The sequence below is a fragment of the Mauremys reevesii genome, linkage group 15 (assembly GCF_016161935.1).
Source record: "Mauremys reevesii isolate NIE-2019 linkage group 15, ASM1616193v1, whole genome shotgun sequence".
Lineage (NCBI taxonomy): Eukaryota > Metazoa > Chordata > Testudines > Geoemydidae > Mauremys > Mauremys reevesii.
In genome coordinates, this window is record NC_052637.1 from 31786901 (window position 1) to 31811191 (window position 24291).

The 24291-nt window shown below is 46.8% G+C and overlaps 1 protein-coding gene across 1 annotated transcript; it reads left to right on the plus strand.

The window, feature by feature from the left end:
* The first annotated feature begins 2963 nt into the window (after window positions 1–2963).
* LOC120383332 (CMRF35-like molecule 7) lies at window positions 2964–22815 on the plus strand. Its single transcript, XM_039501320.1, has 7 exons — window positions 2964–3321; window positions 6493–6831; window positions 14275–14329; window positions 15937–16046; window positions 19557–19609; window positions 21314–21454; window positions 21799–22815. The coding sequence occupies exons 1-7, from the start codon at window positions 3282–3284 to the stop codon at window positions 21904–21906; spliced, it is 846 nt and encodes a 281-aa protein (XP_039357254.1). The 5' UTR covers window positions 2964–3281; the 3' UTR covers window positions 21907–22815.
* Window positions 22816–24291: the final 1476 nt, after the last annotated feature.

Here is a 24291-nt window from a genome sequence, read left to right on the forward strand (position 1 = left end):
TTCAGGACCAGACTTCAAAGAGAAACTGCTGAGCTTCAGTTCATCTGCAAATTTGACATCATCAGCTCAGGATTAAACAAAGGCTATGGCTACATTAGCCGCCTGTCCTCCTCCACCTCCCTGTGGGGAATGCGGACAGCGCTGGGATGGCCATAGACTGTGAATGGCTTGCCAACTACAAAAACAGTTTCTCCTCTCTTGGTTTTCACACCTCAACTGCTAGAAGAGGGCCTCATCCTCCCTGACTGAACTAACCTCATTATCTCTAGCCTGCTTCTTGCTTGCATATATATACCTGCCCCTGGAAATTTCCACTACATGCATCCAACGAAGTGGGTATTCACCCACGAAAGCTCATGCTCCAATACGTCTGTTAGTCTATAAGGTGCCACAGGATTCTTTGCTGCTTTTACAGATCCAGACTAACACAGCTACCCCTCTGATACTTGAAACCATTAGTTGCAACATCTAAAAGCTCAGAAATGTATTTACTTATTATTAGTAGTAGTATTAAGGATTTGGGAAACCACAACCTCTCACCAGTTCTTGGAAACTGTTTTTTGAGGATTTGTTTTGGGGGGAGGGGAGAGGTTATATACAGGATACATTTTATAATTTAGCTCTGCACAGCTGAATATTTAAAAGTCTCACTAACTAGCCATTTCCTGCATCTGTGGGAAGTCTTTGTCTCTTGTCTGTAGACAGCGAGATTAGATAGATAACCTGAGCATATTGCTAGAACAGGGCAGAAGGCACTTTTCCAAGTGAAGAAATAAAGCCTCTGATCTGGGGAGAAAAGTCCAATCCGCAGTGACACCTCAGGCTCACAGATCAACTAGCTGCAGCAATCCCAGCATTGCACTTGCTCACAGTTTCCTCTGCCAGCTCTACAGCTCCCCCGAAGCCCCAGTTTCATCTCTTCAACTGCATCCCCAGCCTCTGTAAAGAAGGTATATCCATGTTCAAATTGCCTTTTGCCTGTGTAGGCAGGCAGCCAGAACCAGCCTTGCACTGACTTATGTAAGGAAGGATAATCCTGCAACCAAACTGCAGAAAATCCTCCCTTTTGAACAGTCAGGAAGTGAAGGTGGCTCCTTGCTACAGTCCTGCTGGGGAGCTGATGGAGGGGTTGAGGTGAATTCTCTGTCTCTGCTGGAGTCAGCTCCTCTCTCGCCTGCCGGGGAGAACTTATCCCCGAGCCTCACACCGCCACCTCTGACCAGGACAGGTGAAATTCTGTGCTCTGCCTCCAGGAGGTGCAGCCCAGGGGTGGGATGGCAAAGGTGACTTTAAGCAACCATTGCATCCCCAGATTAAGGTGACCTGGGGACCAGTGCTGAGTCCCTGTTCCCTTGGCGTGGCCTGGAAACAAGGATTGGGGCATGAATCACACAGGGCAGGGCAGGGATGAGCGCCCTGGAGGGCACAGTGTGATGTGTATTAGCCAGGAACGGGAAGGGACAGCCAGAGGGCACTGGAGATCAGGAACACGAAGAGAGAGCAGGGGGGCAGGGGCTGCAGAGGCAGGACCAAGCAGCAGGAGCTGAGGGATGGCTGCAGGTAGAGGTGGAGCCAGGAGGAGCTGGCCTCAATGGGCTGGTGGGAGGGGTCAAGTGGCCTAGGGCAGGACTGAGCAGAGGACAGCAGCCCAACACCACGACAGTACACGGTGGGACTAGGCGAGGCCAATGGGAATTGCTGAGGAGGAGCAGAGTTAGTCATGGGGGCCACCAGCCCAGTGACTGAACGGGGATTGCACGGGAGGGGTAAACAGTCCCAAGGCCACAGTGGCTCAGGCAGCGGCTGCTGGGGAGAGGCGTAGCCTAACCAGAGGCTCAGGGGAGCGGAGTCAATGTGCTCCCATCAGGCAAAGTGTCCTAGGACAGGGACAGTCTTCAGCGCAGAGGTGACGGTAAGCTGGTACGGTGCACTGGTAAGGAAGCCGGTACACAGCCAATGTACCAGCAGGGCTGCTGATGTGGATGGGGTGGGGCAAAAGGGGCAGCTGCCCCTGGGACCAGCGATTTAAAAGGCCCTGGGCCTCCAGCAGTGATTTAAAGGGACCGGGGCTCCAGTGGCAATTTAAAGGGCCTGGGGCTCCGGCCGCTGCTGCTGCCACAACCGCACCAGCAGTCGGAGCCCCAGGCCCTTTAAATTGCTGCCGGAGCCCCAGGCTGGGCAGCGCTGAAGGGCTGGCTGGGGGAGTCTGGCCCCAGCCCCGTTCCTTCCATCAGAGGCCCTGCCCCTTCTGGGGACCCAGAGCTGCCCTCCCCCACCTTGCCCAGGGCCCTGGCAGCCCTGCATACCGGTAAGTCTGTTAAATTACTTTCACCCCTGCTTCCAGGCACTAGAATACGCCAATAGCCAGGAGGGTCACTAGGGAAATTGGAGACAGGAAGGAATGCTCAGCTTTGAAGAGACAAGGACTCTGGTCTGGGGAACAGGTCTTTGCCACAGAATGTGCTTAAAATCATACTAAAGGTCCAGAGAAAAGACCACAAGGAAGACACTTAAGGGAGCAGAACCTCTACTGAGGACATGATTTTCACTGGTGCAGCAGATCTACACTAGGAGTTTGTATGATGCCAACTCCTGTGATTTTATCACAAGTGTCATGATATTTAGTGCTTGTCTTTAAGCACCCAGCTCCTGGAACCATGTGATTACCAGAGAGACTCAGCTTTGTTTTAAAAGAAAAGTATGTTTCTAGTCCTTAAGGTTGTGGAGAAGAGTTTGAAACAATCACAGAAGTGCCTCATCAAGGTCCTAAGCCAGAAGACAAATACAAAGATCCCAAAAGATGTTGTTTTTTGAAAAAATCGTGTGATTTTTGAATGCTTGAAGTTGGCAGTCCTGGGTTTGCACCAGTTCAGCTCTAACCGCTGTAGCTATGTCTGCCGCTAAATTGCAGCGTAGACAAAGTCTTAGCATGGCACTCAGAAAAACCTTTCAGAAACCTTCAAATTATGGGAACTGTGGCCCAGCTTTTCTCCAAAAGATATGACACTTCCTTTAATCATGCTTCTCCTTTTTTTTAAAAAAAGAAGCAAATACCAATCATCAGAGAATGCACGTTGGGCAACTTCTTTCTACAGTGAAAAACCAGCCTTTTCAGAGGGACGTGGGACGGCTGACACATCTAGAAACTTGATGATATAGAACTGGTCAGTGAGTCTTCGCATGTCATTTTCAACGCTCACAAAAGGAAGAGGGTCCCTGCAATCTCCCGGAGAACCCAGATCTACCAAAAGAGAGATTCACCCGCCAAGGGAACCAGGACCATGAGGATTTTCTCGGTTTTACTTTGGATTCTTTTCCCAGGTGAGAGTGACATGGTCTTTTTGTGGCTCACTAGAAATACAATGCAAGTATTGGGTTTGCCAGCTTCACCAACAGAGCTTGAAAGTCTCAGCTGTGCTCTTGCTGTGGTTCTAACTCACCCAGGAGATGGAACTTACAAAGTGGGCAGGTCAGTAAAGATTTCAGCACAGAATCTGTGTCTGTGTCTGCAGAGAAAGTTTTCTATGAAAACAAAACAAGGGAAATTTCATCTGAAAAGGAGAATTTTTCAGAACATTCTCAGCACAGCTGGATAAAGAACAGCAAACAATATTCATTACAATTATTTGATTAAAACATTGCCAGCATTTGCAACCAATATTATTTGCAACAAATATTGAGGCTAAGAATGTAGCCAGATTCTAAAAAGGATTGGAGATTTAGATGGATATTGAGAATATGCAGTTATCATAATTAGTATCAACCAAAATTTTGGACGAGAAAAGACAGCACACACCTCTGGGCTTAAGGCAATGCCTAGCTATTCCAGATCAGGAAGAGACCGGTGCAGATTGTCCCACATCTGCACACTGCGGGGTTCTCACACTTTTCTCTAAAGCACGTGTCTCTGGCCACTGTTGGAGACAGAATACTGGATGTTGGGTCTCATCCAGTCTGGTTATTCCAATGTTCCTATAAGATGAATTCTAGCTATGAACATATGAAAACAGGAAGTTATAATAAAAGTCATGTTGTAACCTTGACCATATGGGGCACTGCCCATGTGATAGTTATAACTAATTCTATAGGGTGTGATTATTTCTAGCTACAGAAAATTGCTTTCCTCACTGTAGGGTCTGAGCATCTTTCAAAGAATGTTTGCAAAAGTGCACCAAATAGTACAGTTTGGAACTTTTCAGACTTTCTATGAGACAACATCACACTGTAGATGAGTTCTGCGGTAGGTGTGGCATCCCAACCTGGTGCGTTTTGGGGCATCACATTATAGTAGGAACTAGCTGAATCAGTGTGTAGGTAATAGTGCACTGCTTCCGCTTGACTGGTTTTTGGGTACATTCAGCACCAGTGGCTAAAGTTCCTGGTGCGTGATCATTTATCTGTGTAGTACACACACACACACACACACACACGCAGAGAGAGAGAGAATGGAATAGTTATTGAAAGGGCCTATAGCCAGAAAAGGTCCCTAAACAGATAAGCTGGGAAAGATTGATCAGTCACTGATGAGACAAGGCCTCTGGTTTGGGGAACAGGCCTTCACCACAATATGGAGCTAAAAACAAACTGTAGCTCCAGGGTGAGGGCCACCAGGAGTGAGCTCAAGGGAGCAAACCCCTAATGTAGACACGCTTTGCACTGGTGCATCCTGTCTATATTAGGTGATAGCAGTGTTGCTACTGATTGAGGTTTTATTGCAATTCTCTCAATAGTTGGTATTTTTTCTTAACACTCCAGTTTCTAGATACCTGAGATTTGGGGAGAGTTTCAGCTTTCATTTAAAAAATGTTTCTATCTGTCATAGTTGTGGAGAAAAAGCTTGAAAACATGATCCAAGTGCAACCTAAAGACTCAAAATCCAAAAGGCAAAGAAAAACAAACACACATTAATTACTTTAAAAAAAATCTTCATGACTTTTAAGCCAATCTCATTATTGTGGGGGGGCGGGGGATGTTGACTCATGACTTTTGATTACACTTGGGTATGTCTATACTTAAATTGTTTCTGTGTCACAGCTACGCCGCTGTAGCACTTCAGTGTAGACACTACCTATGCCAACGGGAGGAACTCTCACATTGGCGCAGGTAATCCACCTGCCTAAGAGGTGGTATCTAAGTTGACAGAAGAATTCTTCTATTGACCTAGCACTGTCTACACAGGGGGTTAGGTTGGCATAGCTACTTCTCTCAGGGTGTGGATTTTTCATACTCCTGAGTGGTGTAGCTACGCCAACGTATGTTCCCAGTGTAGACTAGTCCTTTTTTAAATGGGGGAAAATGTATTTTCAAAATGACTAAACTAAAAATCGCTGATGAGATTTTGCACAAAAAACATCGTTTCTGGTCTCACACAAAGCCCGGATAATTTTGGCTGAAGAGAAAAATTATTCAGAACATTATCAGCAGAGACAGTTAAATAATGGAAAACCTTATTCACTAATAACTACTTGACGAAAAGATAGCCAGAATTTTTGACAAATATTATTCACAACAAACTGTTTGACCAGCTCTGGCGACGAGCATGTGAAAATAGGATGGGATAATGGAAGCTCTACTGAAACCTTGATAGAAGGGACACCATCAAGTATTTGATGTAATTAGTTTTCTAGGCTGTGTTTTGTCTACCTAGTTGCTAATATGGCCCTTATCGTCAAAGTATCTTTCAAGCAACTTTTAAAGGCTGCGTTTAAAAATTAAATAAATAAATAACTGTAACAAAAGTGAACCAAACAATACCGATGTAGGGCCTAATCCTAGAAACACTTCCACATGCTTAATTTTAAGAACATGATTGAGCCCACTGATTTCCTCTAAGCATAAATGCCAATGAAACCAAAAGGAATTCTCCTGTACTTAAAAGGAAGCTCATAAGTAAATATTTGCAGGATAGAGAGGTGGCACTTTTCTGACTAGCATTGATAGATATTATGTTAGATCAAGCTAGCTAACTCTATTTAACTAACACCTTCCAAACTGTATTTTAGAAAGGGCTAAACTAGTCAGGTTTATATTGCTGAGTTATCCCAGCATGGTGCATGTTGGAACATCACAGTGGAGCATGCGATGGGGGGGGGGGGAACCCCTGAAATGGAAAACGAAAACATAATGACATTTTAGGTGAAAATGAAAAAAGAAAATTTCATTTTGAAAAGTCAGTTTGAAATTGAACTCCTCTTTCGATGTTCAATTTTCCCACACGGAAAATCCAGATATTGTTTTGAAACAGATTTTTTCCTGCCCCATTCACCTGCTCCCACGCAGCCCCAGGGGAGAGGCACTATTGCTCTTGGTCCCTTTGCACAGATTTAAAGAGTCAGGTTTTGGGACAGGTGAACCTGGAAGCTGCAGGCTCTGACTCCCCTGTCCGCCCCGCAAAAGGCTGAAGCATCACCCATAACCCCTCCCCCCCCTCACACACACACCCGGACATGTGGGGGCAGGTCACCCGGGTCTCACTGTCTCTGTCCCTCGCAGGCTGCTGGGCTGTGACGGGCCCCGCGACAGTGAGCGGCCCCGCGGGCGGGTCGGTGTCTGTGCGGTGCTCGTACGACCCGGGCTATGAGGATTATCCGAAGTTCTGGTGTCGGGCAGGAGGTTTGTTCTGTTCCGATGGGCTTCACATCGTTGAGACTAATGGGTCGGAGGCGGAGGTGACGGGGGACAGAGTCTCCATCCGAGACAATCGCACCCAGCGCGCGTTCACCGTGACCGTGGGGAACCTGACACCGGCAGACACCAGCACGTACCACTGCGGGGTGGGGAGGAGCGGGCTCCTTGATCTCAGGGCCGCTGTGGAACTCACCGTCTCCCCAGGTAAATCCCAGCGCTGCCGCCTGGCAGTGTCGGGGCTGCTGGCTCGGTGCAGGGCCGGGGGGCGCTGGGCGGGGAACGGGGGCGGGTGTCTAGACCGGCAGATCTGCTGTAACCTGGGCGGGGCCTGGCCCGGGGCTGCGAGGGGCCGGAGGGCGGAGGCTGCCCTGACCGGCCATCGAGCCCCTCCACGGCTCTCCGCAGCGCCCTTTGCCCAGCGCGCCCGGCAGGGGCGGCTCTACCTTTTTGGCCGCCCCAAGCAGTCATGCGCGGGAGGCGCCCCGGAGCCGCGGGAGCAGCGGACCTCCCGCGGGCATGACTGCAGAGGGTCCGCTGGTCGCGCGGCTCGGCTGGACCTCTCGAGGCTGCAGACGGTTCGCAGGTACGGCGGCTCTGCTTGAGCTGCCGCAGGCGTGCCTGCGGGAGGTCCAGCCGAGCCGCGGGACCAGCGAACCGTCCACAGTCATGCCTGCGGGAGGTCCACTGGAGCCGCGGGACGAGCGCCCCCTCTGTAGTCATGCCTGCGGCAGGTCCGGTCCTCCCGGGGCTCCAGTTCGCATAGGATACCATATATGACACCCGTCAGAGACAGATTCTAGCAACAGTGTGTAGGGAACATAAGAACATAAGAAAGGCCGTACCGGGTCAGACCAAAGGTCCATCTAGCCCAGTATCTGTCTATCGACAGTGGCCAATGCCAGGTGCCCCAGAGGGAGTGAACCTAACAGGCAATGATCAAGTGATCTCTCTCCTGCCATCCATCTCCTTCCTCTGACGAACAGAGGCTAGGGACACCATTCTTACCCATCCTGGCTGATAGCCATTTATGGACTTAGCCTCCATGAATTTATCCAGTCCCCTTTTAAACATTGTTATAGTCCTAGCCTTCACAACCTCCTCAGGTAAGGAGTTCCACAAGTTGACTGTGCGCTGCGTGAAGAAGAACTTCCTTTTATTTGTTTTAAACCTACTGCCTATTAATTTCATTTGGTGACCCCTAGTTCTTGTATTATGGGAATAAGTAAATAACTTTTCCTTATCCACTTTCTCAACATCACTCATGATTTTATATACCTCTATCATGTCCCCCCTTAGTCTTCTCTTTTCCAAGCTGAAGAGTCCTAGCCTCTTTAATCTTTCCTCGTATGGCACCCTCTCTAAACCCCTAATCATTTTAGTTGCCCTTTTCTGAACCTTTTCTAGTGCTAGAATATCTTTTTTGAGGTGAGGAGACCACATCTGTACACAGTATTCGAGATGTGGGCGTACTATGGATTTATATAAGAGTAATAATATATTCTCAGTCTTATTTTCTATCCCCTTTTGAATGATTCCTAACATCCTGTTTGCTTTTTTGACCGCCTCTGCACACTGCGTGGACATCTTTAGAGAACTATCCACGATGACGCCAAGATCTTTTTCCTGACTCGTTGTAGCTAAATTAGCCCCCATCATGTTGTATGTATAGTTGGGGTTATTTTTTCCAATGTGCATTACTTTACATTTATCCACATTAAATTTCATTTGCCATTTTGTTGCCCAATCACTTAGTTTTGTGAGATCTTTTTGAAGTTCTTCACAATCTGCTTTGGTCTTAACTATCTTGAGTAGTTTAGTATCATCTGCAAACTTTGCCACCTCACTGTTTACCCCTTTCTCCAGATCATTTATGAATAAATTGAATAGGATTGGTCCTAGGACTGACCCTTGGGGAACACCACTAGTTACCCCTCTCCATTCTGAGAATTTACCATTAATTCCTACCCTTTGTTCCCTGTCCTTTAACCAGTTCTCAATCCATGAAAGGACCTTCCCTTTTATCCCATGACAGCTTAATTTACATAAGAGCCTTTGGTGAGGGACCTTGTCAAAGGCTTTCTGGAAATCTAAGTACACTATGTCCACCGGATCCCCCTTGTCCACATGTTTGTTGACCCCTTCAAAGAACTCTAATAGATTAGTAAGACACGATTTCCCTTTACAGAAACCATGTTGACTATTGCTCAAGAGTTTATGTTTTTCTATGTGTCTGACAATTTTATTCTTTACTATTGTTTCAACTAATTTGCCCGGTACCGACGTTAGACTTACCGGTCTGTAATTGCCGGGATCACCCCTAGAGCCCTTTTTAAATATTGGCGTTACATTAGCTAACTTCCAGTCATTGGGTACCGAAGCCCATTTAAAGGACAGGTTACAAACCTTAGTTAATAGTTCCGCAACTTCACATTTGAGTTCTTTCAGAATTCTTGGGTGAGTTTATCAACTCTTGGGTTGAGTTTATCAATTAATTCCAAAACCTCCTCTAGTGACACTTCAATCTGTGACAGTTCCTCAGATTTGTCACCTACAAAAGCCAGCTCAGGTTTGGGAATCTCCCTAACATCCTCAGCCGTGAAGACTGAAGCAAAGAATTCATTTAGTTTCTCTGCAATGACTTTATCGTCTTTAAGTGCTCCTTTTGTATTTTGATCACCAAGGGGCCCCACTGGTTGTTTAGCAGGCTTCCTGCTTCTGATGTACTTAAAAAACATTTTGTTATTACCTTTGGAGTTTTTGGCTAGCCGTTCTTCAAACTCCTCTTTGGCTTTTCTTATTACACTCTTGCACTTAAGTTGGCAGTGTTTGTGCTCCTTTCTATTTGCCTCACTGGGATTTGACTTCCACTTTTTAAAGGAAGTCTTTTGATCTCTCACTGCTTCTTTTACATGGTTGTTAAGCCACAGTGGCTCTTTTTTAGTTCTTTTACTGTTTTTCTTAATTTGGGGTATACATTGAAGTTGGGCCTCTATTATGGTGTCTTTAAAAAGGGCCCACGCAACTTGCAGAGATTTCACTTTAGTCACTGTACCTTTTAACTTTTGTCTAACTAACCCCCTCATTTTTGTATAGTTCCCTCTTTTGAAATTAAATGCCACAATGTTGGGCAGTTGAGATGTTCTTCCCACCACAGGGATGTTGAATGCTATTGTATTATGGTCACTATTTCCAAGCGGTCCCGCTATAGTTACCTCTTGGACCAGCTCCTGCGCTCCACTCAGGATTAAATCTAGAGTCGCCTCGCCCCTTGTGGGTTCCCGTACCAGCTGCTCCATGAAGCAGTCATTTAAAGTATCGAGAAATTTTATCTCTGCATTTCGTCCTGAAGTGAAATGTTTCCAGTCAATATGGGGATAATTGAAATCCCCCACTATTATTGGGTTCTTAATTTTGATAGCCTCTCTAATTTCCCTTAGCATTTCATCATCACTATTACTGTCCTGGTCAGGTGGTCAATAATAGATCCCTAATGTTATATTTTACTAGAGCATGAAATTTCTATCCATAGAGACTCTATGGAACATGTGGATTCACTTAAGATTTTTACTTCATTTGAATCTACACTTTCTTTCACATATAGTGCCACTCCTCCCCCCGCACGGCCTGTTCTGTCCTTCTGATATATTTTGTACCCCGGAATGATTGTGTCCCATTGATTGCTCTCAGTCCACCAGGTTTCTGTGATGCCTGTTATATCTATATCCTCCTTTATCACAAGGCACTCTAGTTTACCCATCTTATTATTTAGACTTCTGGTATTTGTGTACAAGCACTTTAAAAACTTGTCCCTGTTTATTAGCCTGCCTTTTTCTGATGTGCCAGATTCTTTTTTATGTGACTGTTTATCATCTGATCCGGCCCTTACATTATACTTTTCAGTCCTCTGCTCCTGACTATAACCTGGAGATTCTCTATCATCAGACTCTCCCCTAAGAGAAGTCTGTGTCCGATCCACACGCTCCTCTGCAGCAGTCGGCTTTCCCCCATCTCCTAGTTTAAAAACTGCTCTACAACCTTTTTAATGTTTAGTGCCAGCAGTCTGGTTCCACTTTGGTTTAGGTGGAGCCCATCTCTCCTGTATAGGCTCCTCCCATCCCAGAAGTTTCCCCAGTTCCTAATGAACGTGAACCCCTCCTCTCTACACCATCGTCTCATCCACGCATTGAGACTCTGAAGCTCTGCCTGCCTACCTGGCCCTGCGCGTGGAACTGGGAGCATTTCTGAAAATGCCACCATAGAGGTCCTGGATTTCAGTCTCTTCCCTAGCAGCCTAAATTTGGCTTCCAGGACATCTCTCCTACCCTTCCCTATGTCATTGGTACCTACATGTACCACGACCACCGGCTCCTCCCCAGCACTACACATAAGTCTATCTAGATGCCTCGAGAGATCCGCAACCTTCGCACCAGGCAGGCAAGTCACCATACGGTTCTCCCAGTCATCACAGACCCAGCTCTCTACATTTCTAATAATCGAATCTCCCATTACTATCACCTGCCTTTTCCTAGAAACTGGAGTTCCCTCCCCCGGAGAGGCAACCTCAGTGCGAGAGGCAACCCCAGCACCATCTGGAAGGAGGGTCCCAACTACGGGAAGGTTTCCCTCTGCTCCCATTGACTGCTCTACTTCCCTGGGCCGTTCTTCCTCCTCAACAGCACAGGAGCTGTCTGAGCGGAGGTGGGACAATTCTACAGTGTCTCGGAAAGCCTCATCAACATATCTCTCTGCCTCTCTCAGCTCCTCCAGTTCCGCCACCGTGGCCTCCAAAGCCCGTACATGGTCTCTGAGGGCCAGGAGCTCCTTGCACCAACTGCACACATATGCCACCCGCCCACAGGGCAGGTAATCATACATGCAACACTCAGCGCAATAAACCGGATAGCCCCCCCTCTGCTGCTGGGCTTCTGCCTGCATTGTCTCCTAGTTAGTGGAAGGGTGGTTTACGGGAAGGGGTTTTGGAATGTGGTTCGGATTATAGGTTTTAGGGGGGGCCATGGAGAAGGGGTAACAGCCGGCGAGGGGCTCCCACTCCCTTCCCACTCCCCTTCTAAACTCCCTTGCGAAACTCCCTGTTAGCAGCCCCTGGTCGCAAAGCTCCCTGGTCACTTGTGCGCGGCTTTATAAAGCCCTGGCCTGAGTGAATGCCCCGCCCAGTGATTAAGGCTCAGGCAATTACCAGGGACAATGAGTGTGTCATGCCTGACATGAATTATGGCCTGGGGTGCCCTGGGTCACAAGTGGCTCTTGTCTTGTCTTGAGCAAGGGCACGTATTTGATGAATAGAGGGCGTCTTATCCAGACATGAACTTTCCAACTCTGCTAATCTTCTGTCACCCCCTTCACAACCTTGAGAAACTCCCCCTTGTTTCCTAGATTTTCCCACACAACTGTCTGATTTCTCCCACCCCACCCCATCCCATCCCCCATGCAGGAGAAGGAATTAATGCTGGAGGATGCAACCTCCCATTACATCTGCCAGTTCTTACTTGGGCAAAACTCCCATTGAAATTCATGCAGAGTCTGCATGAGTGAGGACTGTGGAATCAGATGAACAGTTAGACCCAGGATCAAGACAGGCCCAGAGAGGTGGGACGGAGGTGAGATAAGCGAGTAGTTTTAAATGCCACTGAATTGCAAAGATTTTTGCAAAGTAACTTTGCTATGAATGACAGGGTCATTACTCATGAATATTTGGCCGCCTCCTGGATACTTACGACAAAGGTCATCAGTCCTAAAAACGTGTCATGACTTTTAGCAGAGATGCTTGTTAGTCCCAAAAGACACATTTTACAGGAATTTTTCACTATTTGTTATTAGCTAGTCTCACACTGAAAATTGTTAAAGTCATCCACTGGGAAGGTAGGGCTGAGATATTCCTGAGCTCTGTGTTAGGTAGGTTATAAAATAAATAGAGGTGGCCATTCAGCCCTACAGCGATCAGTGCAATCTCCACCAGTGGGTGTCAGAATGGAGTGGAGAAGAACATGGACTGAGATGTAGGTGCAGAGGGAAAGGGAGGAGAAGCCAGGGCCTGTCTGCAGAAATTTCCTTTCACCATAGTATCTTTTCCCTCAGTGAAAGCTTCTCTGGTTTTCCATTGCTAACCCTATTCCTTGAGCAGTGACTGAGAAATGGACCATAATAAAATACTCCAGAGCTCCAAGATACAGCAAAGAGGAAAAAAGATACAGCAACATCATCAGGAGAACAAGGGGATAGCCAAAGCATTTTAAAGGCAATAAATTTGTGTCTGATAGAGGGGAATGTAATATCCAGAATACATAATTAACCTGTGGAACTCACTATCACAAGATATTGAGGTCAAGAATCTAGCAGGATTCAACCTTCTTATGGATAATTCAGCCATCCAGTCACCCTGGCTAAGGACAGAATTATGTCCAGGGGCTTCAAAGCTTAGAATCAGCCACCAAGTGACAGGAGTTAGGAGAAAGCTGCCCGTATGGTTATGCTATTTCAAAATGGTCCATAATGGGGTTTCTTGCACCTTTTTCTGAAGCATCTGATATTGGCCACTGTCACACAGGCTCCCTGGCTAGATGGACAGTTTATTTGACTCAGTGTGATGATTCCCATGTTCCTATCTAGATGGATGTGTCCATGGCGTGGGGAAGAATATGGCCGGAGATGGAGGTACAGAGGGAAGGGGAGGAGAAGCCAGGGCCTATCTGCTCACTTGTTGGCCAATAATGCAGGATGAGACATTTAAACACCATGTGCTCATGTCAGAATAGTTCTGTCTCATTTCCTACCTCTGCTGCCACCATTGATCCCTGCAGAGGAAGCCAAATCTTGCTCACTCTCCCCAGTCCCTCAATATTGTTGGAGTTCCCCCCAAACCTCTTCCATTTAGCTCCCCAAGAACTTAGTCTGATTCCTGTCTCGTCCCTCAGGTTCCTTTAATTGGCCTTCAGCAAAGCTACATTATCTCACTGGTTTCAGAGTAGCAGCCGTGTTAGTCTGTATCCACAAAAAGAACAGGAGCACTTGTGGCACCTTACAGACTAACAAATTCATTTGAGCATAAGCTTTCGTGGGCTACAGCCTACTTCATCGGATGCCTAGAATGGAACATATAGTGAGGAGATATATATACACTTGCAGAGAGCGTGAAAAGGTGGGAGTTGTCCTACCAACTCTAAGAGACTAATTAAGTAAGAGGAAAAAAACTTGTGGCCATTACAAACATTGAATCTATTTCCCCATGTTAAGTATTCTCACACCTCTTACCCAACTGTCTGTAATGGGCTATCTTGATTATCACTACAAAAGTTTTTTTCCTCTTACTTAATTAGCCTCTTACAGTTGGTAGGACAACTCCCACTTTTTCATGCTCTCTGTATGTGTCTATATCTCTCCATTTTGTCACTGGGGTCCATCAGCAGTTGAAGTAGGATACAGAATTACAGCTACTGTGTTAAAACACCACCACACCACCTTTCTCCCCTGCAATGGCCTAGCTAGTACACACGTCAAGGAGCTTTAATAGCCCAGCCACCATGAAGGCAGGTGCCAGCTCGAACAGGAAATCAATGAACAAGGGCTTGGTAATACAGCTCTGTCTCCTTTCATTTGCTGCTGTTCCTACCTCACCACTGATGACACCAGAAAAGGACCTGACCGTTGCCACCTCCCCATGGACTGAAGTAGATGTTCTTGTCAGGTGAGTGCCCAAACTCACGCTAGAGGCACTGTGAGGTCTCCTTTCACCAACTCTAGGGCAGGTTCGGGGTTTCTACACTGTGCTCGAAGTCCAGGCTACAATCCCTACAGAGGCCAAGGCTTTAACTCAAACTCACACAGCACGGAGGATTCCAGAACTCTCAGGTCTCTGCACACCAGAGGCATTGAAGAAAAGGATTTTTAGCTGAGTTCACAAGTTGAGACAGAGGCATTTATCAGCTAAGTCAGAGCCAGACAGTCCTGCTGTTCTACAGGTCTTCCTGTCCTGCAAACTATTTTCTGCCCTGGAAGGTGAATTCCATTGCATTATACTGTATTAAAGCCGCACTTGCAAACAAAAAGAAAGCAAAAAACACCCCCACACACTCACCACTCTTCCAGTCTGACATGGTCCAATTTTAAAGCACTAGCACTGCATTTCCCCTCACATCTGACCTGCAGGACCCTTGCTATTCTATTGGGCTTTCCAGCTAGGCAGGGAGATATACTGTACATGTCAATGACATGACAGAATAGCTGATATTTTCATCTTGAAGTTGTTGTCCATTGTTTCCTTCACACTGCGGCAGAAGCAGTTTACAAACCCCAGGTCTGGAAGGGGTTTGTGATATTAAAAAAAAATTAAAGACACTATCATACAGAATTTAATCAGAAAAGCCAAAAATTCATGGCAAAAGATGCAGTGCGTGCAAGTCTCTAATCAAATAACAACATCTAGCACTTTTCTTCCACAGATTTCCAAGCACTTTCCAAAGGAGGTCAATATCATTAACACCATTTTCTAGATGGGGAAACTGAGGCACAAGAGGTGACATGACTTGCTCAGGGTCACCCAGCAGGCCAGAGCCAGGTATAGAACGCAGGTCTTTTGAGGATGGGGTCAGTGCTCTAACTCTAGGTAACACTGCCATCTCTAAACAGAACAGGGGTCTTACCCTTACTCAGGGGAAAATAGGCTGATAGTTTTAACCTGATCATTTAATTAGGTCAATTTAATTAATAAAGAACGAGTTTGTTTTTAAAATGCCAACCACAGTGGCCCTGTTAGGGTCACTACAATCGCACTCACTGCTGTCACACTCTGTAGGTTTTTGCTGAGCTCAGACCTTTGTTAGGCATTATGCTGAGGCCAGCAAACTCATGTCTCCGGTCACCTGGGCCTAGATCCTCAGATGCATTTAGGTGCTTAACACTCATTGATGTCAGGGGGAGTTACACATCTAAATGTCTTTAAAGACCTAGGCCCTAGCACACGTTTAAATCCAGCTGTGCAGAGAGGAAAGCTGGAACTGCTTTAGATTGCCAAATTTTCCTTTGCTGAACGGTTTCTGTTCATTCAGTTTGATGCTGAAATCCAACGTCGCAAGGTGTCAGCCTCAGCTCTGCAACGGACTCAATGTGCTTCTTTGACGCAAGTCACTGTACTTGTGCCTCAGTTTCCCAGCTGTACAAAACAGATAGGGGTTGACTAATATTTGCTCCCCTCTCAAGTTGTTGGAAGGGGTGGGTAAGATCTACGTCTAATCTTTATATAATAAAGTCTGACCATTAAGAGTGGAAACAAACATTCTCTTCTCCTTCGCCTAGTGCACCAAACCTCGTCCTCTACATCCTGATCCCATTCGTCCTGCTGGTTCTGCTTTTCATTTTGTTCATTGCTGTTAAGTTTAGAAGAGCATCGCAGAGGAGGAGCCAAGGTAAAAATTCTCTGATCAATTTTGCTAGTAAGTGTCACTTCATTCTCCAGATGGTGCAGCCTGATTATTTTGCTTCTTTACTAAGGACCATACTGTCCCTGTCACCAAAATAACAGCACAAGACAGACACTCTCTAAATTCCCACGTACTTAGTCAATTACTCCATGCAGCAGGTCACGTGGCCCTACAAACTGGCAGATCTCCACGGCACGCCCAGCCCCAGCCACAGTGATGGAGCAGGTACCTAGCTCAGGCTCAGTACAGCAACAGGCTAGTTCAAAAGCAAACAAGCCAGTTGTTTTTGACCAAGGAGAAATCAGTTGTTTAAATAAGATTCATTAACACTCAGCAAAAGAAATAGAGAAATAAATTCCCCTTAATTACCTGCTCCTAAGAACTGCCCTCCGGCCTGTAGTGATTCCCAGCTTTTCCTGCAAAGCTATTGACCCACAAGCCCCATGCTGCCTGAGGTTCTGGTAATCCTGTGACTTTCAATCTGCTGCAGCTGGGCTTGCCAGGTTCTGAGCGGTACTAATAACACAAACATAGAACTTTAAGGGACCTTGAGAGGTCATCTAGTCCAGTCCCCTGCACTCATGGCAGGACTAAGTATTATCTAGACCATCCCTTCTTATACAGAGATATACCTATCTCATAGAGCTGGAAGGAACCCCAAAAGATCATTGAGTCCAGCCCCCTGCCTTCACTAGCAGGACCAAGTACTGATTTTGTCCCAGATCCCTCAGTGGCCCCCTCAAGAATTGAACTCACAACACTGATTTTAGCAGGCCAAAACTCAAACCACTGAGCTATCCCTCCCCCACAACAGGGGCTTGTCTAACCTGCTTTTAAAAATCTCCCATGATGGAGACGCCACAACCTCCCTAGGCAATTTTTTCCAGTGCTTAACCACCCTGACAATTAGGAAGTTTTTCCTGATGCCCAACCTAAACCTCTCTTGCTGCAATTTAAGCCCATTGCTTCTTGCTCCGTCCTCAGAGGTTAAGAACAACAATTTTTCTTCCTCCTTGTAACAACCTTTTACATACTTGAAAACTGTTATATCCCTCTCAGTCTTCTCTTCTATAGACTAAAGAAACCCAATTTTTCGATCTTCCCTCATACGTCATGTTTTCTAGACCTTTAATCATTTTGTCGCTCTTCTCTGGACTCTCTCCAATTTGTCCACATGATCATCCCTCCTCAAATGTGGCATCAAGAACTGGACACAATATTCCAGTCGAGGCCTAATAAGCACAGAGTAGAGCAAAAGAATTACTTCTCGTGTCTTGCTTACAACGCTCCTGCTAATACATCCCAGAATGATGTTTGCTTTTTTTGCAACAGCGTTACAGTGCTGACTCATATTTAGGTTGTGGTGCACTATGACCCTCAGATCCCTTTCTGCAGTATGCCTTCCTAGACAGTCATTTCTCATTTTGTATGTGTGCAACTGATTCTTCCTTCCTAAATGGAGTACTCTGCATTTGTCCTTATTGAATTTCATCCTATTTACTTCAGACCATTTCTCCAGTTTGTCCAGATCATTTTGAATTTTAATCCTATCCTCCAAAGCACTTGAAGCCCCTCCCAGCTTGGTATCATCCACAAACTTTATCTGTACTCTCTATGCCATTATCTAAATCATTGATGAAGATATTGAACAGAACCAGACCCAGAACTGATGCCTCTGCGACCCCACTCATTATGCCCTTCCAGCATGACTGTGAACCACTGATAAGTACTCTCTGGGAACAGTTTTAAAATCAGTTTTGCACCCACCTCAGAGTAGCTCCATCTACATTGCATTTCCCTAGTTTGTTTATGAGAAGGTCATGTTAGACAGTATCAAAACCTTTACTAAAGTCAAGATATACCACATCTACTGCTTTCCCCACACACAAGTCTTGTTTCCCTGTCAAAGAAAACTATCAGGTTGGTTTGACATGATTTGTTTGACAAATCCATGCTGACTTTTACTTATCACCTCATTATCTTCTAGATGTTTGCAAACTGATTGCTTAATTATTTGCTCCATTATCTTTCCGGGTTCAGAAGTTAAGATGACTGCCTGTAATTCTCTGGATTGTCCTTATTTCCCTTTTTATAGATTGGCATGAAATTTGCCCTTTTCCAGTCTTCTGGAATCTCTCTCGTCTTCCATGACTTTTCAAAGATAATTGCTAATGACTCAGATATCTCCTCAGTCAGCTCCTTGAGTATTCTCTGATGCATTTCATCAGGCCTTGGTGATTTGAAATCATCTAATTTGTCTAGTAATTTTTAACTTGTTCTTTTCCCATTTTAGTCTTTTATGATCATACCTCATTTTCACTGGCATTCACTGGTAGACATCCAATCAGCACTAACCTTCTTGGTGAAAACCGAAACAAAGAAGTCATTAAACATGTCTGCCATTTCCACATTTTCCACAATGATTTATTCATTTCAGTTTAAGAGTGGCTTATATGGATTTAGTTTAAGCCAGTTTCGTATTCACTTAAGCTAAACTGAAGCAAGTCGTTCTCATACTGAAATACGAGTCTACCCAGAGTTCTGCCCTGGTTTATCTAAATCAGGTTTTGAACTGATTTAATTTAAACCGGAGCAATTTTTGCATGTGAATGAAGCCTAGAAGACCACATTTTATTGGACAATGCTAATCTTCCCTCTCAGCTTCAGCTGAGCTGCAGCCACACTGCACCGTTAGCCCGCTATGTGGGGGTACAGCACAGGCTTCCCTTATTTTCTAATTCTGGGACGAGATCAGCAGCAACGCTGCAGCAGGAAGTTAGAGACAGAGAAATGTTATTGACCTTTCACACACCTCCATCTGTAGCTCTCTGTCTCTCTTTCATTTGCATGCTGCATGAAAGAGGAATTCTCAAAGCAGAAAGGTCCAGATCCTCAAAGGGATTTAGGTTTCTAACAAATTAGGAGCCTAAATAACTTCAAGACTCTGGGCCAAACTGCTAATCCTGAAAGGGAAACAGTCCCCAGAGAGTTGGAGAGCTCTAAAAAGACACTGGGGATGTCTCTCCTTGCCAGACACATCCACAGAGCCCTAACCTCATGGTGTTGGTGATGAGAGGCTTCCTGAGCCATGGGAGCGGGAGTGTAGTGCACCAAGGAGCTGACGCTACCACCTTCCCTGGGTGCTGCAAAGCACTATGGATCTGTGCACCACTTGCAGAGCTGATCCAGAGGGCTGGGTCTGTGTTTGTCCTCAAAAGCTGACCTGGTTCATTTAGATCTACAAAGCTGGGTCCACGTGACACAGGACGGTCCCCCAGTGAGTTACATACACACACAGTCCAGTGATTGACAAATTCCTTTTCAAAAGCTCCCAGATGGAGACTGTAGTAACACTCGGTCCTAGGAAGGCTTTCTTCCCTGACATTGCATCTAGGGTGCAGGATACTACCGCGGCAAGTGCCTTAGAAAGGCCTCGCCATAAATAAAAATAGCTTTACAGCAGCTTGATACATTTCCTGTTTCTGATTCTTTCAGCCCTTGAGGACACACCAGGACAAAAGGATAAGAACGTCTCTCTCTATAACACGGTAAGATAGGCTCTTGGGTACCTGGTGATGAGCACAGTACAATAACTTATACAGGACAGACTAGTGGATTGTTTAGAGTATTTCACACATTACTGAACCCCTGAAAAGGTGACACACCATTACCATTCACTTTTTGCTACTAGAATCCGTCCTAGGAAAGGTACAATGTCATAGGCTAGAGTCAATCTACACTAGCACAGAAGGTGTCTCCCTCCCTCTAGTGGCTGGTTCACATAAGAAGTTAAGCATGTTCTCTCACTACCAGCCACGGGAGTTACTGTTGTATCTCAGCGTGACACTTCCCAGCAGTACCCAGGATTGTGGGGGCACCTCACTACCCCCTGCCCTTAGCATGATGAAGCCCTGTCTGTGCTGTCCTGAGGCAGCTCCCCAATCCACCAGCCACAGGCAACACAATCCCTCCCTTCTAGGCCCCACAGGCCTCGCTATTCTGCTACAGGTTAGCGGTAGGTACACCCCAAACCTTGAACCCTCCAAGCATCTTTCTGGAGCGTCCAGCCCCTGATTCGCTGGAGACTCGCGCTCACAGATTCACCACTTCCAAAGAACATCCCACCCCAGCTGGCCAGTTCCACCTCAGGTCACCGCTCCACTGAACAAACAACACTTAGAGACGTTTAGTTACCAAAGCAGAGAAATTCAAGGAACAGCAAACGGCGGCGTACAAAGGTTAGCCAGAGCTCGACCCCGTCCGGGGCGGTGGGGAGCCACACCTCCTCACTACAGCAGGTATTGGAAACAAACGGTTACATATAAAACAAAATCCTAATGCATTCTGCAGCCTAGACTTAATGAACAAGCTACTCTCATGTCTCGTAGAGTGTTGCTCACCCTAAATCTGTCCAGCACCTTACACCCAGGTTGGCTGTGTTCCCCTTTCATGAGACAAGTGCGCTGTCAGTTTGCCTCCCAGGTGAAGGATCCAGTGTGTCACTTTGTACTCCAAGGGACAATCTTTTGTCTTTATTCATAAACAGGACACTCCTCTGTCCCCGGCTGTTTGTTTATTCCTATAGATTTCCTTGCTTGTAGACTTCACAGTCTCTCAGTCCTCCCCAGCTCTGGGTGTAAATAGGCACATAGTGTGCAGCATATGATACACAATATCCAAATGGACAGACAAGGAGATAGGTGTCTGTTACCTCCTGCCTGCAAGAAACATCTCCGAGGTGTGTCACCTGCTGGTGACCTGTCTTAATTCCAAGACCTTAAGAACAAAATTTCTGTATAGATACATAACTTCTTAAATATTATCCACACACACATTTTGCAATGATTGAGGACCAATGGGCAACTGCTGTTCGGCAGAGATGTCACATGCCATCCGTCAGTGTACTATCTTGCATATATCTGACCCAGGGGATCCTTGTAAACCCTCTGCACCCCCAGTGCCCTCTGGAAGTTGGCACCAGAGTTCTTTGGGTCACACTCACCTCACAGAGACTTGTGCTTTTAGCAGGAAATTCCCAGCCCTGCTGATTAACCGGTGGGAAGGGGGAGGGGTCATTATTTAGACTCAGACAGAAAGGGCACCATTTTTAACATGGCTGCAGCTTAGGGCAGTACAGGGAAGGAGTCACTTCCTGCCAACCCCACCCCTGTAGCTCCTTAGTGTGGCATTTTGGTAAGAGGGGCCCCTTGGAGTTTCCTGTTTGCTCTGAGCACCTCCCATGTCTGTTCCAGAATCTTGGGCACAAGCCTCCCTTCAGTGCATCAGATCCTGCTGCCACTGGCCAGATGGCAATTTATATGAACGAGCAGCACCTGCCCAGCTCAGCTGATCCGGCATCTGTGTATGAAAGCATGATCCCGCAGAGGAGTCAGGTAGGAAGGAAACCCAGTGACAGCACACTGCTGCTGGAGGGTGTACTCCCCCGTTCTGAGACTCCCCCACTGCCAGGCCTGGGGGACACTCTTCCAAAAGGGAATCTGCTCCAGTCCAGGGGCAAAACCTTCCCTCTTCCTCTTTCTTACCAATAACCAGCCCCGTTCAGTAGCAGCAACTCGTGAACCCTTCAGCCAGGCACAACCTAATTAAAGCCAGGGGTCACTTGGAGGAATCAGCTGTGGTTTGCAAGGTTCTGGTCTTCTGCCTGGACCTGCTCCAAGTTACTCCATCTCCTCTTCTTGTCGTTTCTTCTCTCTGATTCATGGTGTCCTTATTTCAGGTTTCAGGACAGAGAAAAGCAGTTTTTTCTGGCCCACAGGACTGCTCAGCCACAGATCAGCAGGACATCTACATCACCATGTGCCTAAACACACCCCTCCCCCCTTGATGTGTCATCAAGCAAAGTGTAGGAGAAAAGCTGCAGGCTGAAGCCCTTCCTACTCACAGGATATTTAGCAGCTTGTCCTTATTTTCCTACTGTCCCATGAAAGCTTCCGGACTGGCATTCCCTCTGCCCTCCTTCTGCTGAGCAATCTGCCAGTGGCAAGATGTGGTGGGGAGGTCCCACTTCCAGCACGACTGTCTTCAGAAATGTACTGGGGGCCAACAGCTACTGCAAAGTGCTTCTCCATTCCTGGACATCAGCTTGAAACTGCACAAAGTCTTGGTGGCTCTGGTTCCTGAAGGGCCGGAGGTTTTCCTCTGGCGCTCGTTGTGGCATCTCTCTGCTCCAGCACCACATAATTGCTCATAAAACTTACTTGGTTCTGGGGTCAGAACCTCAGGATGATGAGGCAACTCTTTGGCTGGAGGTGATATGGGGAGCAGGGCCTCAGAGAGGATGTGGAAATAACAATGGGAAGATGAGGCAGAAGGAAACAGCTTTGTCCTTCATTTCCCACGTTGAGTCATGATGGTGGAGTGGCTGGGAGTGGGGAATTGGCTCCTTCTCTCTATTTTGCCCACAGGAGCTCCACTCTTCTTTAAACTCTGCCGCCCAACACCTCCATGATAACCCCCCTGCCTGCACAGCTCCCACCAGATCCGCTCGGCTGCCCCAATATTACCAGCTCTCATGGTTTTAGTGCAAGTCTCACAATGTTCGCTGCTTTGTTTAAAGCTCCAACTTCTGGATTCTTGGGATAATGGGAGAATCTCAGCTTTCCTTAGAAAAGAAACAATATGTTTCCAGCCCACCCCACAGCAGAGAAAAAATTGAAAAGGTGACCCAAGTGCACCCCCATGTTTCAAAAAGTGGAAGATTAAAAAAAGAACCCAAAAGGCATCTTGAAATGAACAAAACTCTTGAGATTTTAAAACCAATCTCATGGTTGCTGAGGCCCTACACATGATTTTTAAATGCTTGAGGGGGAGGGACAATATCAGTGCTGCCATATAGAAATAGTTAGTGATGCAGACACACAGATAGCTGAAGCCTCAGCTGGTATGTCTACACCAGTGGTTCTCAACCTATTTACCATTGTGGGCGGCATATTCAGCTCTCTGTGTGTTATGTGGGCCACATCCACACAATATATACACCACCTGTTCGGCCCTGAGGATCGGGGGGGGCGCTCCACGGGGGGGTGGGGCTGGCTTGTGGGGCAGAGGGGAACCGCCCCCCAGCACTCACCGGCGGCACGGCAGGGGCAGGGGTAGGGGCAGGGACTTTGTGGAAGGAGTGGAGAGGGGGGCGGGGCTGGTGCGGAGCAGGGGCAGGAGCTTTGTGGAAGGGGTGGAGAGGGGGGTGGGGCTGGTGCGGAGCAGGGGCAGGAAGAGGTGGGGCTGGGGCTGGAGCAGCTGCGTACTTTGCCTATGGGTCGGGACGGCCCTGCTGAGGATGTCAGACGGGCCACAGCTGTGTGCTGAGTGGGCCAAAAGCGGCCTGTGGGCCACGGGTGGAGAACCACTGGTCTCCAATGCAGTATTAAACCTGTGGCTGGCCTGTGCCAGCTGCCTCGGGCTCGCAGGGCTCAGGCTAAGGGTGTGTTTAGCTGCACTGTAGGTGTTCAGGCTGGAGTTGGACCCAGCGCCAGGGTTCCAGGACCCTGCAAGGTGGGAGGGTCCCAGAGCTCAGGCTGCAGCATGAGCCCGCGTGTCTATACTGCAATTACACAGCCCCGTAGCCGCGCTCCTTAGCCCGGGTCACCGAGCACAGGCCAGCTGGGGGAACTTGTATTTTTGCGCCCTTTGAGTTGAAGTATGTAGTAGTGTTAGTGAACATGTCAGAAATAAAGCTGCAATCTCAAAAGTTTTTATAATTTACTAAAAAATAACAAAAGAGGAAATGACAACAATTGATTCAATTGCATTCCATTGTATTCAAATAATGAACTATGTAAGTCATAAAAATAACACTATAGCTAAGAGACACAAACTAAACATTAAACTAATGAACAACAAATAAAATATTTTGTTCACCAAGAGTCTAAGATTCAGAAGGCAAAACCCTGCGTGCCTTTGCTGCTGGCAAACTCTGATATTGCTGGGGACAGGTCTATATTTTGAGCCACAGCACTCTCGATAGACAGGGTGGCCAGTGAAGATAGCCTGTCATCTCCCATGGTCAATTGCAAATATGTTTTTATGAGCTTCAACTTCAAAAAGCTCCGTTCACTGCTCGCCACTGATACAGGCCTGGCTAACAGGATCATAGTGCGGGGGGGTCAGAGTGGATAACAAATTAAATAGGAGTCAGCAGTGTCACACTGTTTCAAAAAAAGCAAACATCATTCTGGGATGTATTAGCAGGAGTGTTGGAAGCAAGACACGA

What these genes read in the sequence shown, in the direction of transcription:
- LOC120383332 (XM_039501320.1), top strand. Translation starts at nt 3,282, where the DNA reads ATGAGGATTTTCTCGGTTTTACTTTGGATTCTTTTCCCAG. An exon ending in GGAACTCACCGTCTCCCCAG is followed by an intron (nt 6,832 to 14,274) that starts GTAAATCCCAGC and finishes TGATGACACCAG; the next exon opens with AAAAGGACCTGACCGTTGCC. An exon ending in TGATCCCGCAGAGGAGTCAG is followed by an intron (nt 21,455 to 21,798) that starts GTAGGAAGGAAA and finishes TCCTTATTTCAG; the next exon opens with GTTTCAGGACAGAGAAAAGC.